This window comes from Plectropomus leopardus, chromosome 13 (genome assembly GCF_026936395.1).
Source record: "Plectropomus leopardus strain MGB_pleo_1.0 chromosome 13, ASM2693639v1, whole genome shotgun sequence".
Lineage (NCBI taxonomy): Eukaryota > Metazoa > Chordata > Actinopteri > Perciformes > Serranidae > Plectropomus > Plectropomus leopardus.
Window position 1 is genome coordinate 15,813,247 of NC_142188.1, and position 23,568 is coordinate 15,836,814.

Sequence of the window (23,568 nt, forward strand, 5' to 3'; positions counted from 1 at the left end):
AAAGCTGGGACACCATGATGGGAGGAGAAGAGAGGAGGGATAGACAGAAAAGACAGCAGAACAAAGCATAATACATCAACAAAAAAAGAGGTCTGGTAGAGGTGGGGGGTGGTAAGGCGAGGAGGAAAACTGTTTATTTCCATGACTTCATAGCACTGGTAAACATTTAGATGCTGGCATTTCCCCTACCTTGTGGGGTAATTAGAAAGTGGAGTAACATGTGTAAAATGGTAATGAAGTCCTGTTCCACAGTACAGCCTCCTGGCTGTGGTTTCGCATATTCAGAGCGTAGATGAACCTGCCATCAGATATTAATGCTAAAGTGACAAAATATACAGATTTTGCACTAAAGAGCTGCTGTGTTTAGAGAACAACAAAACTACGATGGATCAACGACACCCAGTGAAAGTACTGAGGTCAACCTCTCATTGGCTACATCTCAGGCCTCGATTCGATGGATTTATTGAGCAACATTAGTGACGAGGAACCCTATACCATTAACATGGCTATTAGCATCTCAACTACAGCCTCCCACAACTGATGATTTCATTATCTAGATTCTTTTGTCAATTGCTTCATTAAAAGCTGCGGCGGTAAATCGAACTAATTTAATAATCGATAAATCCGTTTATGTATTTTTTTAAAGGAAAAAAAGGTCTCCAAGGACTCCAACTTCTTCAATGTAGGGCTAAAATTAACATCTTTTTCTGTTGATTGATCTGTAGATTATTTTCTGGATTAATAGATTAGTTGTTTGGTTTATAAAATGTCAGAAAATGGCAAAAATGTCAATCGGCATTTCTCAATGCCCAAATGATGTCGTCAAATGTTTTGTCCACCGCGCAAAAATATTCAGTTAACTATCATAAAAAAGTAAAGAAACCAGAAAATGTTAACACCTAAATAGGACTACACTTATAAATCACAAATCACTTACTCCTTAATGACAGAAAATTGAATACTTTTGGATTGTGGACAAAACAAGACATTTGAGGATAACATCTTGGGCTTTGGAAAACACTGATCTGCATTTTTCAGCATTTTTGACATTTTAAAAATCAAACAACTATTTGATTAACTGAGAAAATAACGGACAGATCAATTAACAATGAAAGCAATGGTTAATTGCAGCCCTATAGTTCAAACTGCTTGTTTTGCCTCACTAAACAGTCTTAAACACAAGTATATTCAATTGACAACGACTAAAAAAAACAAAGAAAATCTGAAAAATGATTTTATTGAAAACTTAAATGAATTACTGTTGATCGGCTACTTCGCTAAACTATTGGCTTACTTAAATCACAAGATAACTTGGCCCATTTCCGCTGAGGCCTGCATTGCTGATTGTAAAGAGACACTGCGACGCAATAAACCTCACACCGGCAACACATGTAAAAAGTGATCTGCTCCACAGGCATCAATCACACCTAAGCAGAGGCATCAGTTAACAGCACATGAATTGATGGCTACACACAAGAGCACAGCGAGGAGGGAATAACGTCAGACGAGAGGTACAAAGAGTGGCGAGGGGAAAGAGAGTGGGGCGATGAGGTGAGTGACAGTGTGCGTCACTGGGTGACGGACACTGACGCTGACTGAGAGAGAGAGAGAGAGAGGAAGAAAGTGAGGCCAGGTCCAGCCCATGGGAGATATTTAAGAGCAGCGGTCGTGACAAGAGCGTCAGGGTCATAACTCACTCTGTCTGTCCACTGTGGTTTATAGACTGGGACAGAAACTGGTTGACAGAAAGGAGAGCAACCCCCCTCCAACAACACACACACACACACACACACACACACTGGCCTATGTCCTCGGCTGCTGTACACAGAGCAAGCTGCTGACTGGGCACTTTGGGCCTGCTCAACTTCTCAACAAAAGGCCTGTTGTCTCCCTCTCTCTTGCTCCCTCTTTCTATCACCCTCCTCTGTCTCTCTGGCGTGTCCCTCTGTTTAAGTGTGTGGAGAAACGAAACCACTCAGTGGGGGGAAAGAAATATAATGAGTCAGAGAAAAGAGAGGGAAAGTTAAAACGGACGGACGGTGAGTCAGAGAAAGAGACAATAAAGCACGGCAATGAGAAAGCAAGAGCATGAGAAAATAAAGCCAAGCAGACAGCAGAAGAAGAAGATTGTGGACGCTGCATCCTGTCGGGGAGAGTTGTGTTGCCCTCCTCTTGGACTGACTTTAAATCACTGTAACAGGCCCTTGAATCTCAAAAGGGGAGAGGGGGGTGCAGGTACATCTCGTCAACTGCTCTACTCCTTCAGGTAGAATATTGTCCATGCAGCGCGGAGGGGGGATGAGCGCACAATCCGAGGCATGAAATCGGCTTGATTGCAGCCGCTTGGATTTATGAAATGAATTCAGTTTGGTTTGAGAACACACAAACGTGCTCTGCAACATCACTTCAGTCATACGCATTATTCTGACTGAATGATCTGCTCTGCAGTTTAATCAGAGAATTTGTTAGGGGGGAAAAAAAAAAGCCACAGTCGCATACTGATGCACAAAACAGGCTAAATAATGAATGATTTGTTTGCATATTCTCTACTGCAAATGTGTTGCCAGCAAAACACTAATAATTTACAGAGCCTGAGCTTTCAACAATTGAGCATCTGTACACTTTTCCTTTGGGGTGAGGATGTTTCTTTGGAGTTTGGATGATTTCATAATGTTTGCGTGTTCGAAGGCTCAGCTGGCAAAGGAGGCGCATCTGAAAACAAGAGCGGGCAGGCAGCATGAGAAGAGGATGACTTGAGAGAGCAGGTTGCTATCAGCAAGACTCATCATACACGCTCATATTCCCTTCTCTTCACACACCCCATGTAGTTCGCAGACACACCGGGGCTCTGAAGAGTTCATCCCTCTGAGCTGTGTCTAACAGCCTCTTGCCTGGAGGTACTCTGTGAGTGGCTTGTCTTCGGTCCCTCATAACTGTGGTTAAAACGTGGTAATCGCATCAGCCGAATCACTACACTAAAAGATAATAGCACATTTAAAAAAAAAAAAAAGAAAAACACAACACTTCAGTCAAAACAGAAGAAGCCAAGAGCGTGGCAGCTAATACAGAGAACTGCGGAGGCATGATAAAGCGTGTCTCACAGTGAGTTTACACCATGGAGAGGAGAGCAGGGCCTAATCCTCTGTTGAATAACCACAGGCTGACTTGCCAGACTCACTACTGGTACTCACTCTCTCCTAGTACAAGGCAGGTCAACTCCAAGGCCCGCTGGTGCTACAGTCTATAAAAGGTGTGTGGAGAAAAGCCCAAATCCGCATTGTCAAGTCTGAGCAAAGTCAAGGGGCTAACAGAGGGACCAATTTTGCAGGCGCTCGCAGGTAAACAACTGTCGGTGTGTTTCAGAGCATTTCAGGTTGTTATTCTGCAGTAGCAACACTGAATACAAGGAAGTAATAAAGCTTAAGGAAGCATTAGCGATCCAGTCAGCAGAGCAGCAAGACACCAACTCAGCATTACCTGCTAAGGTCGGCTTGACAGTACACACACCAGCTGTAAACTAAAACTCGCATTGTGTTTTTAAACACACCTCTGTTTGAAATAAAGCTTCAGCCATGTCGACATGAACTGCAAGATGGCCCGCATGGTTGTTTTACATGGGGAATATGTCAAAAAGAAGCATTACTCTGCATCTCCTCCCCACTTCGGGATCTCGAGGCTCATCCTGCATTCTGGCCCTCAGGGCATGACGCTGGTTGTGAGTAAGCCACTGGCTTCAGTCATTCACACAAAGCAAAACAGGCAAAACTAGACAAGGCTTTTACACTTGGTTGCCTTTTGTCCTAGCGCAACAACAACAACTAAAACCACTGAAGTGGAGGCAGTTGCTGCGAGGACACAGTGCAAATCAAATGAATAAACTAATTAAAAATGCAGCATTAATGCACCATGGAAGAAAAAAATTGGGTTATATCTACTGTGGGTTTGTAGATTTTCTATCCAAATGGACTGATCCAAACCATGCTTTCGGTTTATATGCATGCATGGGCAGGCTGCACGCACACACCCATGCACAGGTCGATATGGACCAACATGTCAGTGGCACAACCGTTGTCATGGAAACAAGTCAGGCTACCTAAGTAGCATAACCATAACATGCCACTGATAACAAATTGGAGTTAGTGTTAAGTAAAAGTGACTTTTTATTGTTTTTTTCTCTTAACAATGCACAAAATTTGCCATGTATAGTCAAATCAACTCAACACAGTGAATCTGTGTATTGCAGTGAGTGGGAAAGAGCATTTTAGGGCAGCGTGGCTCAGGATAATGACAGAATAGTCCTTGGTTGACTTAACCACAAGCTGTGCTTTAAATCTGCAGGCCATAGTGAGGGTTTTTTGTATAATTAACTTCACTTGATTTCATGCTTTTTTTTACCATGGGGTTTTACTTACAAGCTCATTCTAACAAAAACACATTCACGATACCTTGATGTATTAGATAATATACAATATACTATCTTAGGATGTCGTTAGGCTAACATGAAAACACCATCACATCCATCAGACGATGAGTATTTAGTTTACGCAGGCTTGTGCATTGTGTTTTGTACGTTTAACAGAGCATACTGTCTTTTGATTACAAATGTGTAACCGTGTTGTAAGAAAGACTGCCCTTGCAACCTTCACAAGCACCTTTATTACCATTTATACAGATTTTGGTTAATAATAAATCAAGCTCCAAGCCTTGCTGTTGTGCAGCTACCCATACACTTGCGCCAGACCACCCAGATTGCACTCACGGTAAGGACTATTGTTTGACTCGTTTTTAGCCTGTTTGTGAGGAGTTGGTGTTGCAGCTCTTACCGGTGGAGTGGTCCACAGGTCCCCCGCCGTTGTTGCTGAACAGGGCAGTGTACAGGTCAGGGTATGCCTTCTCCAGGGCCACACACAGGTCGAGGAAATGGTCGCTCTCCTTGTTCATCAGCATCTTCAAAAGGTGGTCTACTTTCTCGGCGCTGGACGAACAGTTCTGGTCCAGTTCAAACCTATCCAACTGGCTCAAGGTACCAGAGACTATCAGCAGCTCTATGACTCGGTCGGCATCTGTTATGGACTCCAATAAGTTCTGGTGGCACTGGTCGAGCAACTCTTTGTGCTTTGGCTCCATGGCTATCCGCTGTAGTTCCGTAGCTTCCCAGCTAACCCCAGACGGCGATGTTAATATCCTTCCCGATCAAAAGTACCGAGCTACTATTGAACTTAACTCACCGCGGCTTGCAGAAGTTAGCCGGAGCCAACATGGCATTAGGTTGCACGGGAGATCAATTTTTATAGCATATTGAAAAAGGCACAAGAAGCCATATTTGTTGCCCAAGGCTGTTGACTGCACTAAACAGCGATACATTTTTCCATCTTACTCGTGTGTGGCAGTTCAGGTCGTTTTTTGCTTCCTCTCAGAGTACGCTCGAGCCGAAGACATTTTCCTCTTCTTGTGTATCATTTAAGGTGCCCTTTGACGACTCAACTGCTGGGAAAACTCACGTAACTCCGCCGATGATCCTCAGTTACACTGTATCCTCCGCCATGTCTGAGCAACTCAGCAGCTGCTGCCCGCTGTCAATCAACGTGCCGTTCAATGACCGTATAAGGAGAAAGGGGGCGGGGTTTAACAAAAACACACCCATTTCTTCAATGGGCGTACACATCACCCCGTAGTACGTCGAAAATCCCAGGCGGAAAAAATGAGAATGGAGAGAATTTGCATGAAAATCTGGAGATGTATTATAAATATCGACGTAGTGGTAAAGGTGGGTAAACAGTGAGCTCACCCTTAGAGTAAAGCAGCCATTTATATTTACAAAATGCAAAACATATTTCTGTTGCCTGCCATGGTGGAGTGTAACACACACATTTAATCAAGTCCACATTTGAGAGGCTTGTAGGGTGAATTCAGGTAATGTGGGACACTTTTTTGGTATATGCATCAAAAGACTTAAAGAAAAACGGTTAAAAAAAATTTAAAAAAAGAAAGAAAAAAGTGATGCTTCAATCATTTAGGCCTCGTTGACATTTTTTATCTTGGAATGAAATGTATTTTTTTAAAAGCTACACACCTTCAAACATACCATGACCCCTCTCTCACTCAGGCCGCTTGTTCAGGTTATGTGGGACAGCTTGTTTGATAAAATGGGACAGTCATTTTTATATATAAAAACACAAGAAACAATCATGTAATTCAATCTAGAATAAGAAACTATTAATTCAAAAATGTTTTGGTGAAATGTACTAGGCCTACAGGATATCTCAATTTGAACAATGTAGTACAGTTACAACACAATGACTGTTAACAACAGCATGGGAATTACTAATGATAATGATTGTTGATCATCATTTCATTTCACTCCTGGTGAAATGTTAATTATGTAATATAATAATAATAGTAATAATAATTTAAAAAAATAAAATAATAATAATAATTTTGATGTTGGACATATCAAATTATTAAAATGGTTATCTGTTGCGTTACCTGATGTATGTATTTTAAAAAAGTTTCACAGCATTTTTAACAGAGTAACTAATAATCTGTATCTTGTTACATTTAAAAAGCAACCTTCCCAACACTGCCTGTTATCTTTTTTTGTAAATTCTATAAGGGCGGTGCAACCCACTATATCACTTCAGTGCATAAGATGAATTTATGTCATAGAAATATTAAATACACTATGAACCAAGTAACACTGATCATTTCATCATAATCTTTTGATTTAACACGGACACATCACATCGGCAAAACCCTCACTGACTACATTAAGTATTTTTTTTTAGAAAAAATGGTAATGCAGATACAAAAATATGGCAGTTTTATTCAGTCCTTGCATAATACTGTTGCTAGCCACAGGCTTAAGCTCCATGTTTCTATATCCAAAGCTGCATTGCAACCAGTGTCAGTGTGTATTGTCTTTGTGTGTCAGATGAGATAGAAGAGGGCAGCGAGCCATATGTAAACATATAAGCAATACGTGATGGTGACAAATGAAATGTGTATTTGAGTGGGATTTGTGAAATACAATATGATGATGATGATGGATGCACTCCAGTCTACGGCTGAATAAAGATTGTTGGCACAGAGGCGGACGTCTGCAGGCATACCTCTCAAACCGTGACCTTATTCATGCATGCACTGAATCTCATTGTGACATCTACTACTCTCTCTTGCCCTCCCTCTCTCTCTCTCTCTCTCTCTGCCATGCTGGCTCCACAGCTCGTGCAACCATGTGCTACCCCTTCAGATGAAAAATTAATTACAATTCATTCATATCAAAGGGAAGCAGGTCCCTACTGATGACACAGATTGGACGTTTGTCTCTGTACCCTACTTCTGAGAACATTTGAATAGAGAAGACAGCCTGATGCTTTTTATCTTGGGGGTATGAATGAGTTTATTATTTAGACATCAGGGGTTGTGTCTCTAGCTGTCTGATAATTTACTCAAATATTATTAAACAGATTTGTTTATCAGACACAGTGGATCAGGGCAGATAATGGCTCTATCTTTTATTGAAGAGGCTGTCAGCAAACATATCCGTCATTTATCCTGGTGACGATGTCTGAAACTGAAAACTTTGTCATTTTATTGCCTGTGTGACAGAGATCTAGCTAATGGGGAGCTGTCTGTGCTAAGGGTGGCAAAACAATTACTATTCATTCACTTTTAACATTTTTATTTGTTACATCTACATAAGTCATTCTCAACAATGGTGCATTTTTTTAAAATCTGCATCCTGCAATGCACAAGAATGATGTGATTGATTGATTTCTTTATTCTGTGTCATGCACACAAGCCTGACGCCCAACCCTCATTGGTTTACGAGACACCATCACAACATCATTGCAGTGATCAATCCAAAATACATGTTATTTTATACTGCTTAGTCACCAAACATAATACCCTGCCTTCTATCCCAGGCTCAACAAACACATTCTGACACAAAAATGGTTTCCATTCTTAAACATAACTCAAATTTTTCATAGTTATCCATCAAAAAAACTGAATGGAGGTCATTTTACTGAAAAGTACATGTGTTATATCTTCACATACGGGACAGTAAAACAAAAAATGAACCACATTTTCAGTCACATGAGTCTGTCATCCTCTGGTGTGGCATAAACCTACCAGTCTCTACGAGCTAATGGTAATGTTCCTGAGCATTACTGTGCACATAGGTGTCTTTGGTTTTTGTTTAAATGAGTGTTTGAATAAACAGTAAAAACTCAAATGTTTGGTGCCCTTAATCATCATACTTGCGATTTTTAAAATGTTTTAATGTAAAGCCATTATTTCCCCACAATACCTCAGACCCCAAGGGCCCATGAGAGGTTTCCCACATGATTAGATCAGCTATAACAGACATTAAATTAAACAATTCGTGGTTTTTAATTAACAGTGAATTACACAGCCTTCAGCCACATGCCTGCAACAGATGGGATGTTTCTGATCATAATGATATCAACACTACAATGTTGGCAGAGACGTGCGGAAACACTTGAAAATTACCTTATAAAATCCACATAATGATGGCTAAATTATCCTCTCAAAACCGACCTAATTGCATCAAATCCGCATTAAAATTCTAGTTATTGTAATCCCAACATCTATCTAACGTCCTTACGCCTTTTCTGTCATTTCTGGTCAATTTTAACATGATGTGATCAAAAATGATTCTTCCAGCATGGCTGTTACCCAAGGGTCCCTCTGACTGCACTGCAGACATGCTAGACTTGTTTAATGTGGCCAAGGCAGCTTTATGGATGCCATCAATCCCCCCCCCCCACTTTAGAGTTATTGATCGTGGTGCAGGTCACTCACACACACTACTGTAGTCAGCCGAGCGCAGCAGAGCCATGTCTTGACATTAAAGTGTGTTCAAAAGCATTTGAAGTGAGGCCAACAGGACGTAATAAGGCATGGAAGGCTCCATGTGCAGCAACACATGCTGGCCTCACACCTATCAAGGAAAGAGAATTTATGTGTGTATTGATTGAGTAAAATACTGTCTATTTAGGAGTCACCAGACAGCCATCATATTAGGTGTTGGAGAATGAAGACTGGTTTATTATGTATATATGACTTTAAACAGAATTATGATCATGGGTATTGATCTACTTTTATCATCATATTCTATAGCATTTTTTGTATGGAACTGTGCTTGTAAAAATTCCCACCTTTAGTGTATCCGCTGGGCTTGGATTAAGATTTTACTGCCCCCTACTGGCAAACAGAGTGTACTACCAGGTGCTCAGAGTATCAGAGCAGAGAAGACAAGGTCATGACAGTTTTGGAGGATACTATAATTGGCAACATGGCATCTGATGAAAGCCATTTGTTTCGCACTTATGGATTAATTTGCATGTGAACCTGTGAAGGGATATGATAAAACTGCTTTGAATTTTAGAGGCACATCTGTATCTAAATAAGGCCTGTTCACATCAAGGTTGTATCTATGATGTCACCAGCCAAATTCCACTCATGCAACTACTGATATTTATTAGCAAAATATTATTTATTTCCACAAATACAGATCAAGCTCAAAATCATGTTTTGACATTTACATTACCTTTTCATGCATGTACCAGCTGAACTTAAGTTATTATTGGTGAGCTGTTTCAATATTAAGTTTGCCCATCAAGTAATGGGAACATTTTAGAATGCAAAGCTTGCGAGTGGAATATGCTCAGATTGTATGGGCAGCTCACCAGTTAATGCACAATAGCTTGTTAGTGACAGGAGATTATTGTAACATTGTGAGGAGATAACCATTTATAAAAGTATCCTTTTCACAAGACCATCACAATCGACAGTGATGTGGTATTTTTTCAAATCATTGTAATGGGGAGACATTTTGAACACATTTCAATATTGTGTTAAAAATCTATATTATACTGTCTTGATTCATATGTTTGTTGTATTTTTAAAATAATTTCAATGTATGCATTTCATGTAATAAACCTCAAACACTTCCAGCTTGTGTTCTCAATATGTATTTTCTGAGAGTCATGAAAACAAAATCAGTTCACAAAATATGAAATGTGATGTCTAAGGTTAACATGCTACAATGACAAGTATATGATGTAAAACAGAAAGCATCTGATGCACCTACAACACAACTACGACAAAAAAGATAGTGTAGACAAAATATAGAGATAATAGAATTGCAAACATTAACAGACAACTTTGGTACGTAGCTGCTTTGTTTTCTATGTCTCACACTTTCTTCAGCATTGCTGAACATTACAGACTTAGCTGATAAATGTGACAGATATAATTAAATATCTGATCATAATGGAAAACTTGATATAAAATATCTTAAAAATATATAGCTCTTAAAAGTCAAATGTAATCTCTTTCAAATCAATTTTATGGCCATGTGTATTCAACTCAAATATCCAGCAAAGATATCACAAGTGAAAAAATATAAAGCCTTTCTGTGCATACGATATATGGCAAAGAAACGCAGCAATATGTGTATACGAGGTTTTTAAAAGTAGGTAAACATTGCATTGAGAGTACTGGCATGGCATGCAGGTTTGCAGTGTGTGTATAGTGCATATAGATACGGCTGGAAAACTGATATTTATAGAACATTCCAATCATGTAGTAGTCACTGTTTCCTTTTCAGTCACTACCACCACAGAGCTTCAGTAGGAGTTTCTTGTAGTCTCCTGATGTGTCTCCCTGTCAATAAAAGAAATGCGTCAGTAAATTATTTAGAGCTTTATCTCAAGAAATTATGTGAACTTGTTGCTTTAAAATCATCCATGAGGCTGTGGGTTTATTTTAATTAAAGGGATAGGTCACCCCTAAATCAAAATCACATATTTTCCCTAAAACCTGTAGTGTTATTTAGTAATCTTAAATGTTTTGGTATGAGCTGCTGAGAGTTGGAGATATCGGCCATAAAATTTCTCCCTTCGCTCTAATATAATGGAACTAGATGGCACTCCGCTTGTGGTGCTCAAAGCGCCAAAAAAACATACAACAACATACATTTGAAAAACTCAACAGCAATGTCTCTTTGCAGAAATCATGACCCAGTTACTCAAGATAATCCATAGACCTTGTTGAGAGCATTTTCATGCAGGAATCATTTTCTTTCTACCAAACAAAACCCAGAAACTGTATAGCAGTGCAGCAGAAAGCCTGTTCTACTGCTAGCTCACTTAGCACCACTGAGCTAGCTAACGTTACAGCTCAGCCGAGGAAGATGCCATTAATGTTTCCATCTGTCACAAGCACAAGCCTCTCGTCCATGAGTAGATGCACACTTCTGTTGGGTGATACTGTTGGAAGGTGTAATTCAGTAGAAAGAAAACTCAAAACGATATCTCTGGATTATCTCGAGTTATTCTGCAAAGAGACATTGTTGTCTGGTTTTTCAAATGTATTTCTTTGAAACTTTAAGCACCACAAGCCGAGTGCCATCTTGTTGCATTATATTGGAGAGAAGGCAGACATCTGTACGGCTGTCATCTCCCAACACTCAGCAGCTCACACTAAAATAATCTAGGTTGATGAATAACCTAACAGGTAAGACATACAGCATGTATTTTTGACTTTAGGGTGAGCTATGCCTTTTAGCACAATACATAACAAAGGTACTTACAGAAATGTGTGTGTACAGCGACTTGCCGTAGTTTTTGACATACTCCTGGCGGATATCGAGCATGTCAACCTCCGAACGGGACACCATGATCCGGATCAGGGTTGTGTCTTTAGTCCCAGCTCCCTGAACACATGCAGGTAGATACACACATATACAATGAGGGTGACATAAATTAAATTTTATGGTGTACCTATTTACGTTATGTATAGAAAATTAAATTCCAAACAAGACAAGGTTTCTCACCTTCATGGCCTTGTAAAGTCTCTCAGCAAAGTAGGCAGGTGTGTTCTTAATACACTTCACTGAAACAGAAAGTAATTATCACCTACACAAGCAGAGCACACTAACTAATTCATACTTTTTAAATAAACAAGATGACTTAATCAAAAGTGCACGGCAAAGAACACTCACTGCAAGGTGAGAATGAAGACAATATCAATACTTTACATCTAAAAAGTGAACTATTAAAAATCAAGCTGTGTATACAAACGTAAGAGTAGAATAGGATGGCAACAAGCAGATTTAAAGCTGCATTAATCAATATTTTTAGATTTAAGTATATTTCTATGTGGACTTTGGTGAGGGTGTCACATATAGTGACAAACCTATGGAGGTTTACCTGCAGCTCTACTGAGCTTTTAAGCCTGTTTGACCCCAGCACATTTACCGTCTGGTTGAGTCTGCCCATTTGCATCAACACAACAACCCCGCTGCCAGCAGCAAGCTGTTTTATGCAAACAAGCTCTAATGCATGCTACCTGTCCATGACCAAATGGCAGAGAGAAAACATTAGCTCAACTAGCTGATGGAGAGAGTTGAATATCTAGCAGAATTTTTTCTTGGCTGAGACTAAAATAGAGCTAAAAGGAGACAAAAGTACAAAATCAAAATTCACCAGGAGGCAGGAAACAATACAGCTATATAATGACAATGTTGCTCTGCGTCTGCTATGTTAGCCATTGCAACTTGGTGACATTAAAGGTCCAGTGTGTAGGAATTAGGGGCACCTACTGGCAGAATTGGTATGTAATACTCGTAACTGTTTTCATTACTTTATAATAACCTGGAAACAAGAATCGTACACACAGGACATTTAAGCCAGAGCTGTGTTTGTCAGCTTGTTTCTGGGACCTTCTGCCACCTAGTGGCCAAATATTATTTAATGCAGCTTTTATGCAAGTCACATTTTGAAAAAATGTACATGTAAAATCTGAAACAACACCATTGTCCATAAAAGTGAAATGAAACACAGCAAAACTGATGGCAAACATCCAACACTGCAAACCACCTCACAATGAAAATGTATAGACTGGATGTGCAAAACCAATGGAAGGATTCAAAGTAAACACATCTAAAAACAGGTTACTGTACCATAACCCTGAGAAATGTTGGCAAAAAAAGAGGGGGAAAAGAGATTATGCATGTAACAGCACAACTTCCTCCAGTTCTTCTTTATACGTGTATTAAAATAGCTGTTATACAAAGAGCATGGAATGTTTAGTGGTTGAATGTAGCTTCAAACAAGAACTGCAGACAGCCTGTAACCTCGTCATTGACTGATTATGTGGAGCAGATTCTGGGTCTGACCCATCGATGACTAGAGTTGAATAGTTGTGTGTATTCTTACCCACTGCCAACATGCCACTCTCAAGGTCTCCGGACATCTCCCTGCTGATGCTCTTCTCAATATCTCTGCCACACATCTGCTGGTACTGAAGAAACACTGCACACACAAACATGCATCCACATATGAACACACACCATCGGTAATACGGCTAACAGGGTCCTAGAGTTACATTTGAGGCCTGATTATCCTTTAATGTGTTTTAAATGTAGAACCTTATGTTACATTGTGCTTGTGAACATGACTCCATAGAGAATACCTGCTCTGAGATGTGGTTTGCTCCTGGCACACAAAATAGCATTAAACTTGGATTCATCTGTTCCCAGCTTGTTTTCTCCAGCAGCATACAGGGCCTATAAGGAGGATAACATGTCTCTGCAATCAGTAGGTCCAGTAACTAATAAAATCAAAACTACCAAGTTGCGGACAAATCTTAAGACACGAATGAGTAATAAGAACAAAGCAGATTTTACCTGAGCATCTTGTTTAGCCAGAGAGATGTCAACATTCTCTCGCTCGTCACGATTACCCTGAAAAACAGAGGACAGCATATTCCTAATTAAATCTGAGCGTAGTTGCTAAGAGACAGATGGTTATTAGTTTATAATTTATCTGTACCTGGGCCAGAGAGATCAGCAGCCTGCGGAAGTGGCCTGAAGTATCCCCACTGATGGCATCCTCCAGTGACTTCTTGTATTCTGAAATGGCAAAAAATAATGGTACAAACAAGTATGTAAGTTACAGCAATAGAGACTTTTTAGGGTTGATTGTAAATATTTTTGGATTGAAGATGGTAAAAATCTGAGTATTTTCTTTTAACTGCATCTTTATTTTGACATGTAACATTTCACAACTGTTTCAAATCATAAGGTACTGAAATACTAGAAACAATGTTTTGCATCGACTGCACGTGTAGCAGCATGCAACAAATGGCAATCAAAAATTGTGCAGCAATGCTAACTGACCCTTTGCTAAGCCCTGCCCCTTTGCCATGGTCCTTCAAGTTGTCGGAGCGAGCATGGAGCCAAAACTGTAACTAACTGCACTCCCGGAGGAAATATTATCAAATTACTTAAAAACGAAAAAGCAGTTTCAGAGAAAAGCAGAAAGAAGGGCCAACAATATGCGTTTAAAACTCATTCAGCAGTAAAAAAAGATTAGAAAGATAAGGATAGTTACAAGCTAACAGATAACAGCGTAAAAGTAACCACCACATTACTGGCATTTGAGCCAGAAGACAATGAAAATGAAGGCAAACGTTGTTGATTTTCAACCGCCTGTGTGTCATTGCATTTAGTGCAGATGAATGAGAGGCCAAACTCACATGCACACACTGTAGTGACACCCAACTGGTTGAATATCAGCTAAGTTTCCCTGTTTCCCTTCATTGATTCTGTAAAGTGTGGTAAGTCTTTATTCACTGTTATAATCATTTAAAAGCAAAAGAAGCACGTGTATTCATTCAGCAGGTTATACCTTCAGTAGCTAGCTCGCTAACACCTCATTCTTTTCAGGATTTGATTTTGGCTGTGTAGTTGGAGTTAGCTGATGCTATGCTATTATTGACCAGTCTGCATTTGAGGGGCAGAGGGGGTCAACTGACCACTGCTGTCCACTATGGCTATTTTTATGCTTGCTTTATCTAGCTTGCAACCCTGCTCCATTACCAGTGGTACTAGTCGGGTATCACAGAGAAGAATTTTATGCTTATTGTAAAGATAGTCTGCAAATATGTGCTGACACATTGTCGGATTAGACCAGCACAGTAGAAGTATGGTTAAAAGTATATTTACAGAGGAGTTGCACTTCACAAATAGGGGGTAAGGAGATTGACAACAACGTTAGTACAATGAGCCGCAACATCTTTAACAGGCACTCGAAAAATAGGCAGTATTGGAAAAACTATTCAAATATTTTATCTTTATGAGTAAAAAGTACTCTCTTAGTGTAGCTACAGTAATGAAACCTTGATTTTAATTTCTTTTTGTTGAATAAAAAGCTTTATACTAAATGTCTTTATGTGAAAGAGATTCCTTGCCAAAACAAAACTGCTTTTACAAATGTTGATGTGTTACCCAAACTTGGATAGACTGAGGTCATCCACTGATGTAATAAAAGCACCCTGACGTATCTCACCTTGTTTGTAAATGCGGTTTATCTCCTTGATTTCAGCGTTGGAGCGAGAAGACAGGATCTCTATCAGACATGCTTCGTCGGTTCCTGCTCCCTGTTAGGAAGACAGAATGATTCCTGTTTATTTTTGTTGAATGAATCTTCTTGCAAACTTACATGTTATGAAATGTTAAATGTTGTGAAGGATTGCATTATCCTTCACAACATTTCATGATTATGTAACATGTGCAGGCTTCTAAATCTAGGTACATTTTCATAAGTAAGAAGTAAACAAATGCTCCTTAAATGTAAAAAAAAAAAAACCCACACACAATTACCTGGATTACAAATCATCTTATGTTGACAAAAAGAAAATAATCTCTTGCTTTTGTTCCTGAGTATTTACCTTTATGGCATTGTGGAGCTCAGAGGCATCAAACTCAGGTGGGCTCTTCAACGTGGCCATGACCAGCTTCCTGAAATCTCCAGACAGTTCGGAATGCAGGTCCTTAATCAGATCCTGAAAATGAAAACATGTTTGGCATAACTCAAAACCATCATTAACTGTGAAAAACTTACTGCAATATGATCTGTGGCATAGTTAGAATGAGCTCTGAGGACATACTGTCCTCTCTCCATTTTACTAGCAGCTCTAGCACCTGTTGTCTGCGTGTCCCCATTACCAGCGCTATGTAATGCACACTGAGCCACATATGATTCTATATTGAGAAATTGTTTTAAGTAAATACTCCCCAAATAGAAAATGGCATTAGGTGTTACACAAATAACATACAAACTTAATAAAGAGCATAAGCAGCACTGTTACCTTTCCATAGGAAGTTTTGTAGGCTCGGAGCATAGGCACACGCTGCTTGTTGGAACGACTCCCCAGTAAGTCAATGATGGCTTGCTCGTCAGTTCCTGCACAGACAAGCCCACAATGTCAAACAAGAATCAGGTCACAGATTAAAAAAAAAAACATGTCTAAATTTCCAGTTCAGAACATTCTGTACATACTTACATTTATGGCATACTTGAAAATGACAATTATACAACAGTTAGTTCCGACCAAGCAATTTGATTGGTCGAGAGGCATTTCATGACTGCTGATATAGGAGTACAACATCACTAGGACTGTTAACTTTTAACTCTGCATGTATCACTCCGCTTCACGGCTGTTCAAAATTCATTAATTAGTGTAAGTGAAAGTGGGATATGTTTATAGTATGGTGTAAGCACAGATTCAAACAGCTAGTTACCCAGGAGGGGGCAGCTGTGACGGGTTTTGGTAAACCTTCGTTCACTGGAGGTAAACCAGCTATTACAAATGTTGCAAGGATGTGCAGTGAGACAGGGACACACTCGTCTGACACTGTCCACAGTCTGAGAGACACCGACACACACGCACACGCTGTCTGATAGGGGACTTGAGGTGACGGCGATCACAGCAGTGAGTGGACACATACTGCAGCGATGAACTGTCTGATCAAACTAGCTCATCTGAATCACACAGGCCGCCAAAGTGTCTGTTAACAGACTCTGATTTCACTGAAAACACAGAGATAAATGTTTATGATATGAAGCAGCTGCTCTGTGCAGAACATGAAGACCGAGCTAACACAGATTAGCAAGCAGTGCGCAGGAAAATGTTTATTTGTTGCTAGGCAACAGCTGTTGCATCCAGCGTTTGCCGAACTATTTGTGTCTGCGGAGCCAAAAAAATCATTAAATAAACAAACAAATCATAATCTGTTGTCACTATTAACAAATAAAGGACGCTTGTAGAACTGTTGTGTAAAAGAATGATTATGATTATGATTAATGATTATCTTCGGCACTTGGCCTGCGGCCTCATGCCTACGACCGAATCACAGCCGTGATGATATACGAGCACAACATCACTCCATCTGGTGTGATATTGCTTAAATATCTTTCTAAAGAGGAGAATAATGGCTGTCCTCCACCAAGGAAAGTCTTTGTCAGTTAACAGTCAGGATGTCTTTGGCTAATGTGTTTGACTGCATGTGGTGACTTCGTTTTAAGTTCTGTCAAACTGATTCTCTACTATCTTCGTACCTTCACAGATCCGTAAATTAAGGCACAGTGATCTATAAGTATTAAGTGTTGAGTTGTGCTCATGAAAGAAATGTGACTACAATCGTTATAGATGTGACTGAAGTTTTCAAATGATCAGAAGTTACTTTTTAGCTAATATCCTGATTAAAAAAAAGACCATAAAAGACAGCAATCCTGATCAGCTAAACATTTCCTAGCTGACTATGACTCTTACAACCAAGTAGTCAACTTTAAAATTACGAAGGGGCGGCCCAAAGGAATATACATTTAAACCACAACTCTCCAAATGGATATCATTGAGTAAATCACGTGCATCCAGGTCCAGAAATTACTTGTTCTCTGTCCGTACACTTACCAAAGCCTTTCATTGCCTTCCTCAGGACCTCCACATCTCTAAGTGGGTCAGCTCCAGGAAAGTCCTTGATTGTTCCTCTGAATCCTCTCTGAGATAACAACATGGCAATTTCCTCAGTGCAGCAAGCGTTATTTTAACAGAACGTTCAATCTGTTTTATGAGTTACATTATAAATGTATAGAAATATCTGAGTATTCAACACATAAAAATTATTTCTTTTAAACCATTGGGTAAAAAAAGGTATTTTGAGTGTTTCTTACATTAATGGGTGGAGCTATCGGCATAGCTCCTCCTCCTCCATAGGCTGGCATGGATGGATTTGGTGAAGGGACCTTTGGGTAAGTTGGCATAGGGGCTTGTGCTCCTCCATAACCCGGCATGGGTGGGTTGGGTGATGGTGCACGGGGGTACCCAGGCATTGGCTGGCCAGGCTGACCAGGGTAGCCCATCCCTGGGCCTTGGGAGTGTTGCATGCTCCCTCCTGGCTGTGGGTACAGGCCATATGACTGTTGGTTAGGGACGGGGGGACCATACCCACTAGGCTGAGTGGCCGGTGGGTAGCCCCCGGGGCCTTGGGCGTACATGGGTGGGTTTTGAGTAAAACCCCCCATGCCTGCAGGGATCTGGTTGGCCTGTGATTTAGACAGATTGGCATCTCATAATATGTGTACAGAGCACTGACGATAGTTTCATGCAAAGAACAGGTAGCTGGTCACACCTTTTTTGGATTTAATATAGATTTATTTGACGAATGTCCAAGTAATTGTCACTTATCCTGGATCTAACTTCAGTGTAGGGTTGTCAAAAAATACATAATGATTCTCAGATATTAATCGATAATGAAAATTAGTATTGGATACAATACTCATTTGCAACAGTATCAATACCAACAGTTCCTTCTTTGCCTCCTCTTTGGCATACAACTTATGCCAGGTCTTTGGGAGGAATTTCAAGAGGTTAGTAAATTTCCTGTTTCAACATCATTAAAGTATCATACCTGACCGGGGGCACAAATTAACGTTAGCTGTTTTATTATAATCCATTAGCAAACAGCCACATTAGCCGTCTTATGTTATAGTTGACCTAGCAGCTAACAGCTATCAGTCCTGCCCATCTGTAACATTCATTGGCAGCATTAATTTAACAAGATAACACAATCATTTGAAAAGTGTTATGTTTCCCAAAAGTCCCAGACTGAAGCTGAGAAAAGTTGATCTGCAACTAAACAGAAACACTCGAAGCCTACTATAATAACAACTCTATTTGATCAGCAATCAAAATATGGTGCAAAGTCACCAGAAGCTCAAAAAAATAAACAGGCACATTAAGGGATATGCATGTCATTACTGGTTTTTTTTTTTGGAAATACCTCAAACAACCTAAAGATATTGTTGTCACTGATATCTTACAGTAAACTCACAGGGTTTTTTTCCCACTACCTGGGGCAACTTCAAAATATTGTTGTCATCGATGTTTTTGTTTGTATTGTTATCTTCATTATTATTATTATTATTATTATTATTATTATTTTTATATATTTTTTTATGCCTCTTAATATTTTTTTTCACTTTACCCCTTGTGGTATCGAAAATGTATCATTCTGGGTGTCTGTATCGAGTTAGAAATCCTATTATTTCAATAATCCTACTTCAAAGGAGAAACTCAAACTCTTCCTGATGTTCTGAATTTCTGTCAGTGACTATGTAGAATTATCCAAATAAAGTGTGGCCATGCTATAAAAGAAGATGGAAATTCATATATCTGATGACAGATAATGAGAATACAACATAGACAAGACAATGACTAAAGGAAAAGAGGGTAAAAGAGGTTGCATTACATTGAAAGGTCTACGAAGCATGAATAAGAATGACTTTTTCACATGCAAGAGACATAGAAAAAGGAGCTGAAAGAGAAAATGGTGATGCTAAAGATTTTGAGATGCCAATATTTGAAAAAGTCTTACCGCAAAGTGAACGGATGTGATATTCCATGAATGGCTGTGTAATTAATTCTAACAGGCATATTTAACGCAATAATCTCATGTTGCATTAGACATATATTAAGTATTTTCTGGGTGTAGCTGAAGGTCATTTTTTAGACTAAACTTACCATGCCAGCATTGTATCCAGGGTTGGATAAGTTGTCAAGACCAATGGAGGGATATCCACCAACAGGGCCACCTCCCCAGCTGCCTGGAGCAGACAACAAAGACAAAGCTGTTGAGAAAGGCTGAGAACACGCTGTGCTACTACATGCATGAAAGAATTCTGAATATTAGACTGACACAGGAAGGATCGCTCTTACTGGAACTTCCTCTTTCCCACTTTCCCACAAGTTAACGGTAAGGTGAAAGAGAGCAAGGAAGAGAATGGGAGTACTGTGTGAAAGATGGACTGTGGGGCTCGCTTCTCTTTGCAGCAGCAGAGGTTCGTTTTTTCACTCTGTTAACTAAAAGTCTCATGATTCCTATTGCCTACAAACAAGACAACTAACCCTTTCTAAGATAGGCACCAGAATACCTTAACACTTACCTCACCTTTACTTTTCTGTACATTGAAATCATCTACTGGGATTATTGTGTTGCTCTAGATGAGAATGTTTTTTGCTAATATGTTTTTTTTCTCAAACTTCAATCGTTTCATTTAGCAGTGTGCCATGATGGCTTACCTTGTGGTGGTGCCGGTGGGTAGCCACCAGCCTGTGGTGGATAGCCCCCCGCCTGTGGAGGGTAGCCACCAGCTTGTGGGGGATAGCCACCAGGTTGAGGAGGATAGCCGCTTGGCTGTGGAGGGTAACCTCCAGCTTGGGGGGGGTAAACTCCAGGCTGAGGTGGGTAGCCTCCGGCTTGTGGAGGGTAAGCCCCAGGCTGTGGTGGGTATCCACCTGCCTGAGGGGGGTATCCAGGGTAGCTCATGGCTGTAAGCATAAAACAGAGCTGTCAATCAAAGTGGTGCAAAAAATAACATATAAATATGATTTAAAGAATCATCTAATACCCACATTGTTATGATACAAAGCTGGTTGAAAATGGATGAAGTATCCCTTTGAAAGAACACTACACTGTAAGACACGCTGGAAACACTGAGATAGCTACAGCAGAGCTGAAAAAACATCCTGCTTTAACCCTATCCCTCCTCATCTTTAGGCTGGACAAACATTACTCATTGAACAAGATGTGAAGTTTTCAAGAACTGGTGCACTTCTAGTGTATGTCTGCTTTGAAAAATGTAGGTCTAGCGTACAATAAGCATATCATTTGTTGTTATATTGGACATAAGAAATAAGTCTCCTTTATAGGTCAAGATCCTTGTTCAGTGTCGTGCTATTTAAATGCCCCTGCCTCTTTTTATATATTCTTTGCTTTTGAATGTTGCAATGTAAATGGCACTTTCAACGCAATCTAACGACTTACAAACTCATTCCAGGGCCACTGGGTCACAGACATTTTTAGCTAAGTGGTCGGGTGGTGGGGAAACTTTCTTTTTGGTTAGTATGAAAAGCTTGTGCTCCAGTATGCCTACTTGTTCCATGGTAAGACTGACTTCAGTGGACTTAATGGAACAGTCCTCTCTTTTTTGCATTTTATGGACACAGAAAAAAAAAGTTGTTCTGTTTGGATAAGCACACAGGGCAGCATGGCTATCCTATAGCATACAGATGTCAAATCCTATGAGATAATAGCATTTTATTCAGTAAATACAGCAGTTATCCTATAACATACTTTCGGATTTCTGTAGGTGAAAGTTATCCATGGTCACACTCACAATGACTCGGGATCTAGCCTAACTGTGAAATAAATAATATAAACTTCCTGTACACTTCCTCCTTGTACCCTGCTGCTGCTGTCCAACACAGCAGCCCTGATACTCAAAGTGCCCCTGTGAAATACTCCATCAACAGTTAAAACAAATGTCTACTTCAGGGTTATATGCTTCAGGCTTAACCTTTTAACACTTGAATCAACATTAGTTTTCTTGTGCAGCATTCAGATGCCTTTCACAAACATTTAGACCTCTGAAAATGGAGAAAATTGGTTTGATTTAATTCAAAAACACGGGAAATAACATGTTGCACAAACTGTAAAAATTAAGTAAAAGGTGACGAGGAAATGATCTGAACATTAGCTGGGGAGTGATTATGAGATATTATCAAAAAGGAAAAATGTCCAAAAAACTATATTTATAATTCTTTAAATCATATTTTTAAAATGATGTCACAGGAAAAAAAAAAAAAAAAGAATAAAAATAAAACTTATTTAATATTTTGCACTTTCTTAATTTCCTTTTTTGTTTATATTCAGGTTAACTTCACCTTCTTTGTTGTTGTTGTCTGTTTGTTTTTACAAATATATTGCTTATTTTTGGACCATTTCTTGTAAAGTTGCTCCTCGTCCTCTTTTTGAGTTTTTGAAAGAAATTAAGGCATATAGCTCAGGTTCCCAGAGGTTAAAAACGTCGCATTTTATTGTTGTACTGGTGCAAACATATCACATCTAGCTGCTTTCACAATTCAAAATGTGAGAAAACTGTGACATGTGAAAACCACAATCCACAACTGCAAACTCTAACACCAATGCAAGATAAATGTCTTTATTAGCACCCCAACTCCCTGTGCAAATATGGCATTTGCTTGAGGAGTTAGGGTGCTAAAAAGACATTTATCTTTTCAGAATCAAGACAGTATGAAGTATGACAACCTCCTCGGGTGTTACAAGACAGTGACGGTTACTATTAGCTAATCTTAACATCCATTTTTGGTTCATTTTGTTCCATTTAGTGTAACACTGGGTGTGTCTGTCCACTCACGTTAAAACTTTTGAAGATTGCTAGCTCGTCGAAACACAAGACTTTTTTTATGCAATGAAATTATTTGCACTGATCGCTCAACACCATGCAAAACAGATTATGTTAGTCAACGAAAAACAGACACTTAGCCATCTCTTCACACGGAGAAAAGTTGGGGTTTTTTTTAACAGTTGGCAAGCTAGCAGGACGCTGCTTCAGGCCTGTACAAATCTCCAATGAAAACTAGCTGAGTTTCCTCCCAAACCAATTTACATAATAAGGCTAAATCAGCCGTGCCAACTGAGCCCTGCTCTGCCCGGGAGCTAGCTAGCTGGCTAATCACGAATAAACGAACAAAATCCCAGCTGCAAAGTTAAACTAGCACCTAACATGATTATTTTGTAGCCTAAAATGTTTGAGCTAACTTAAAGGTAATAATGTTGGCAGGCTAACGACAGCGTCGACAACAGCCGGAACAAAACGACTCCAAAAGCGGTTGCCACTTATCTAAATATAACTTCTAACGTTTGCTAATGTATCATTAGTTATTCTAGTTGTTCATGTTCACGTATTTGTTAGATTTCAGTACTTACTTTAGTTCGCCTGCAGTCTCTTCCTGGAGGACGTTTGTGTTAGACCAGCAGGAGCAGCTTAGACTGTACTTAAACTGGAATGGGTGGGACTCATACTTTCCATTTAAGGAACCCACCCCATGTTTTTTTATCTACCCGACAGCGCAGTGACACACAGCCGTCCGCTCATCACATGACAACAATAAATGCGTGTGTTTACCATTACACATGCATGAATATTAATGACAGGACGGAAAATGTGACAAACCGACCTCACCTTGTATGTCACAATAGGTCTGCAACTTCACAGGTGTGCCTCTACCTTAATATATAACTAAGTCATACATTAAGTTAATGTTGTATCGTCATTTGTTGAGCAGTCCCTGACAGTCCCTGGTTTCTTTTTGGTGGTTCTTTCTTTTCGC

The 23,568-nt window shown here is 39.7% G+C and overlaps 2 protein-coding genes across 7 annotated transcripts in view; both read right to left on the reverse strand.

Annotated features, from left to right (window-relative positions):
- The window catches only part of dlg5a (discs, large homolog 5a (Drosophila)), a 48,236-nt gene extending 42,675 nt beyond the window's left edge, over positions 1–5,561 (reverse strand). For all 4 annotated transcript variants that reach the window (XM_088086499.1, XM_088086500.1, XM_042501797.2 and 1 more), the window contains exon 1: positions 4,824–5,561. In XM_088086499.1, the coding sequence (XP_087942625.1) occupies positions 4,824–5,127 (304 nt within the window). In that variant the 5' untranslated portion in view covers positions 5,128–5,561. The remainder of the gene's footprint in view (positions 1–4,823) is intronic.
- A 4,421-nt stretch (positions 5,562–9,982) lies between these two features.
- Positions 9,983–23,320, reverse strand: anxa11a (annexin A11a). 3 transcript variants are annotated; one of them, XM_042501947.2, is made up of 15 exons: positions 23,165–23,320; positions 20,455–20,703; positions 19,897–19,979; positions 18,048–18,419; positions 17,788–17,875; positions 16,183–16,277; positions 15,763–15,876; positions 15,381–15,471; positions 13,863–13,942; positions 13,718–13,774; positions 13,504–13,597; positions 13,248–13,343; positions 11,864–11,922; positions 11,621–11,743; positions 9,983–10,692 (listed from the first exon to the last, which is right to left on the reverse strand). In XM_042501947.2, the coding sequence occupies exons 2-15, from the start codon at positions 20,699–20,701 to the stop codon at positions 10,633–10,635; spliced, it is 1,659 nt and encodes a 552-aa protein (XP_042357881.2). In that variant the 5' UTR covers positions 20,702–20,703; positions 23,165–23,320; the 3' UTR covers positions 9,983–10,632. The 3 variants fall into 3 exon arrangements, with proteins under 3 accessions (XP_042357881.2, XP_042357882.1, XP_042357880.2); XM_042501948.2 differs by having other exon boundaries at positions 18,048–18,272; positions 23,165–23,319; XM_042501946.2 differs by lacking the exon at positions 23,165–23,320 and having other exon boundaries at positions 20,455–20,713.
- Positions 23,321–23,568: the final 248 nt, after the last annotated feature.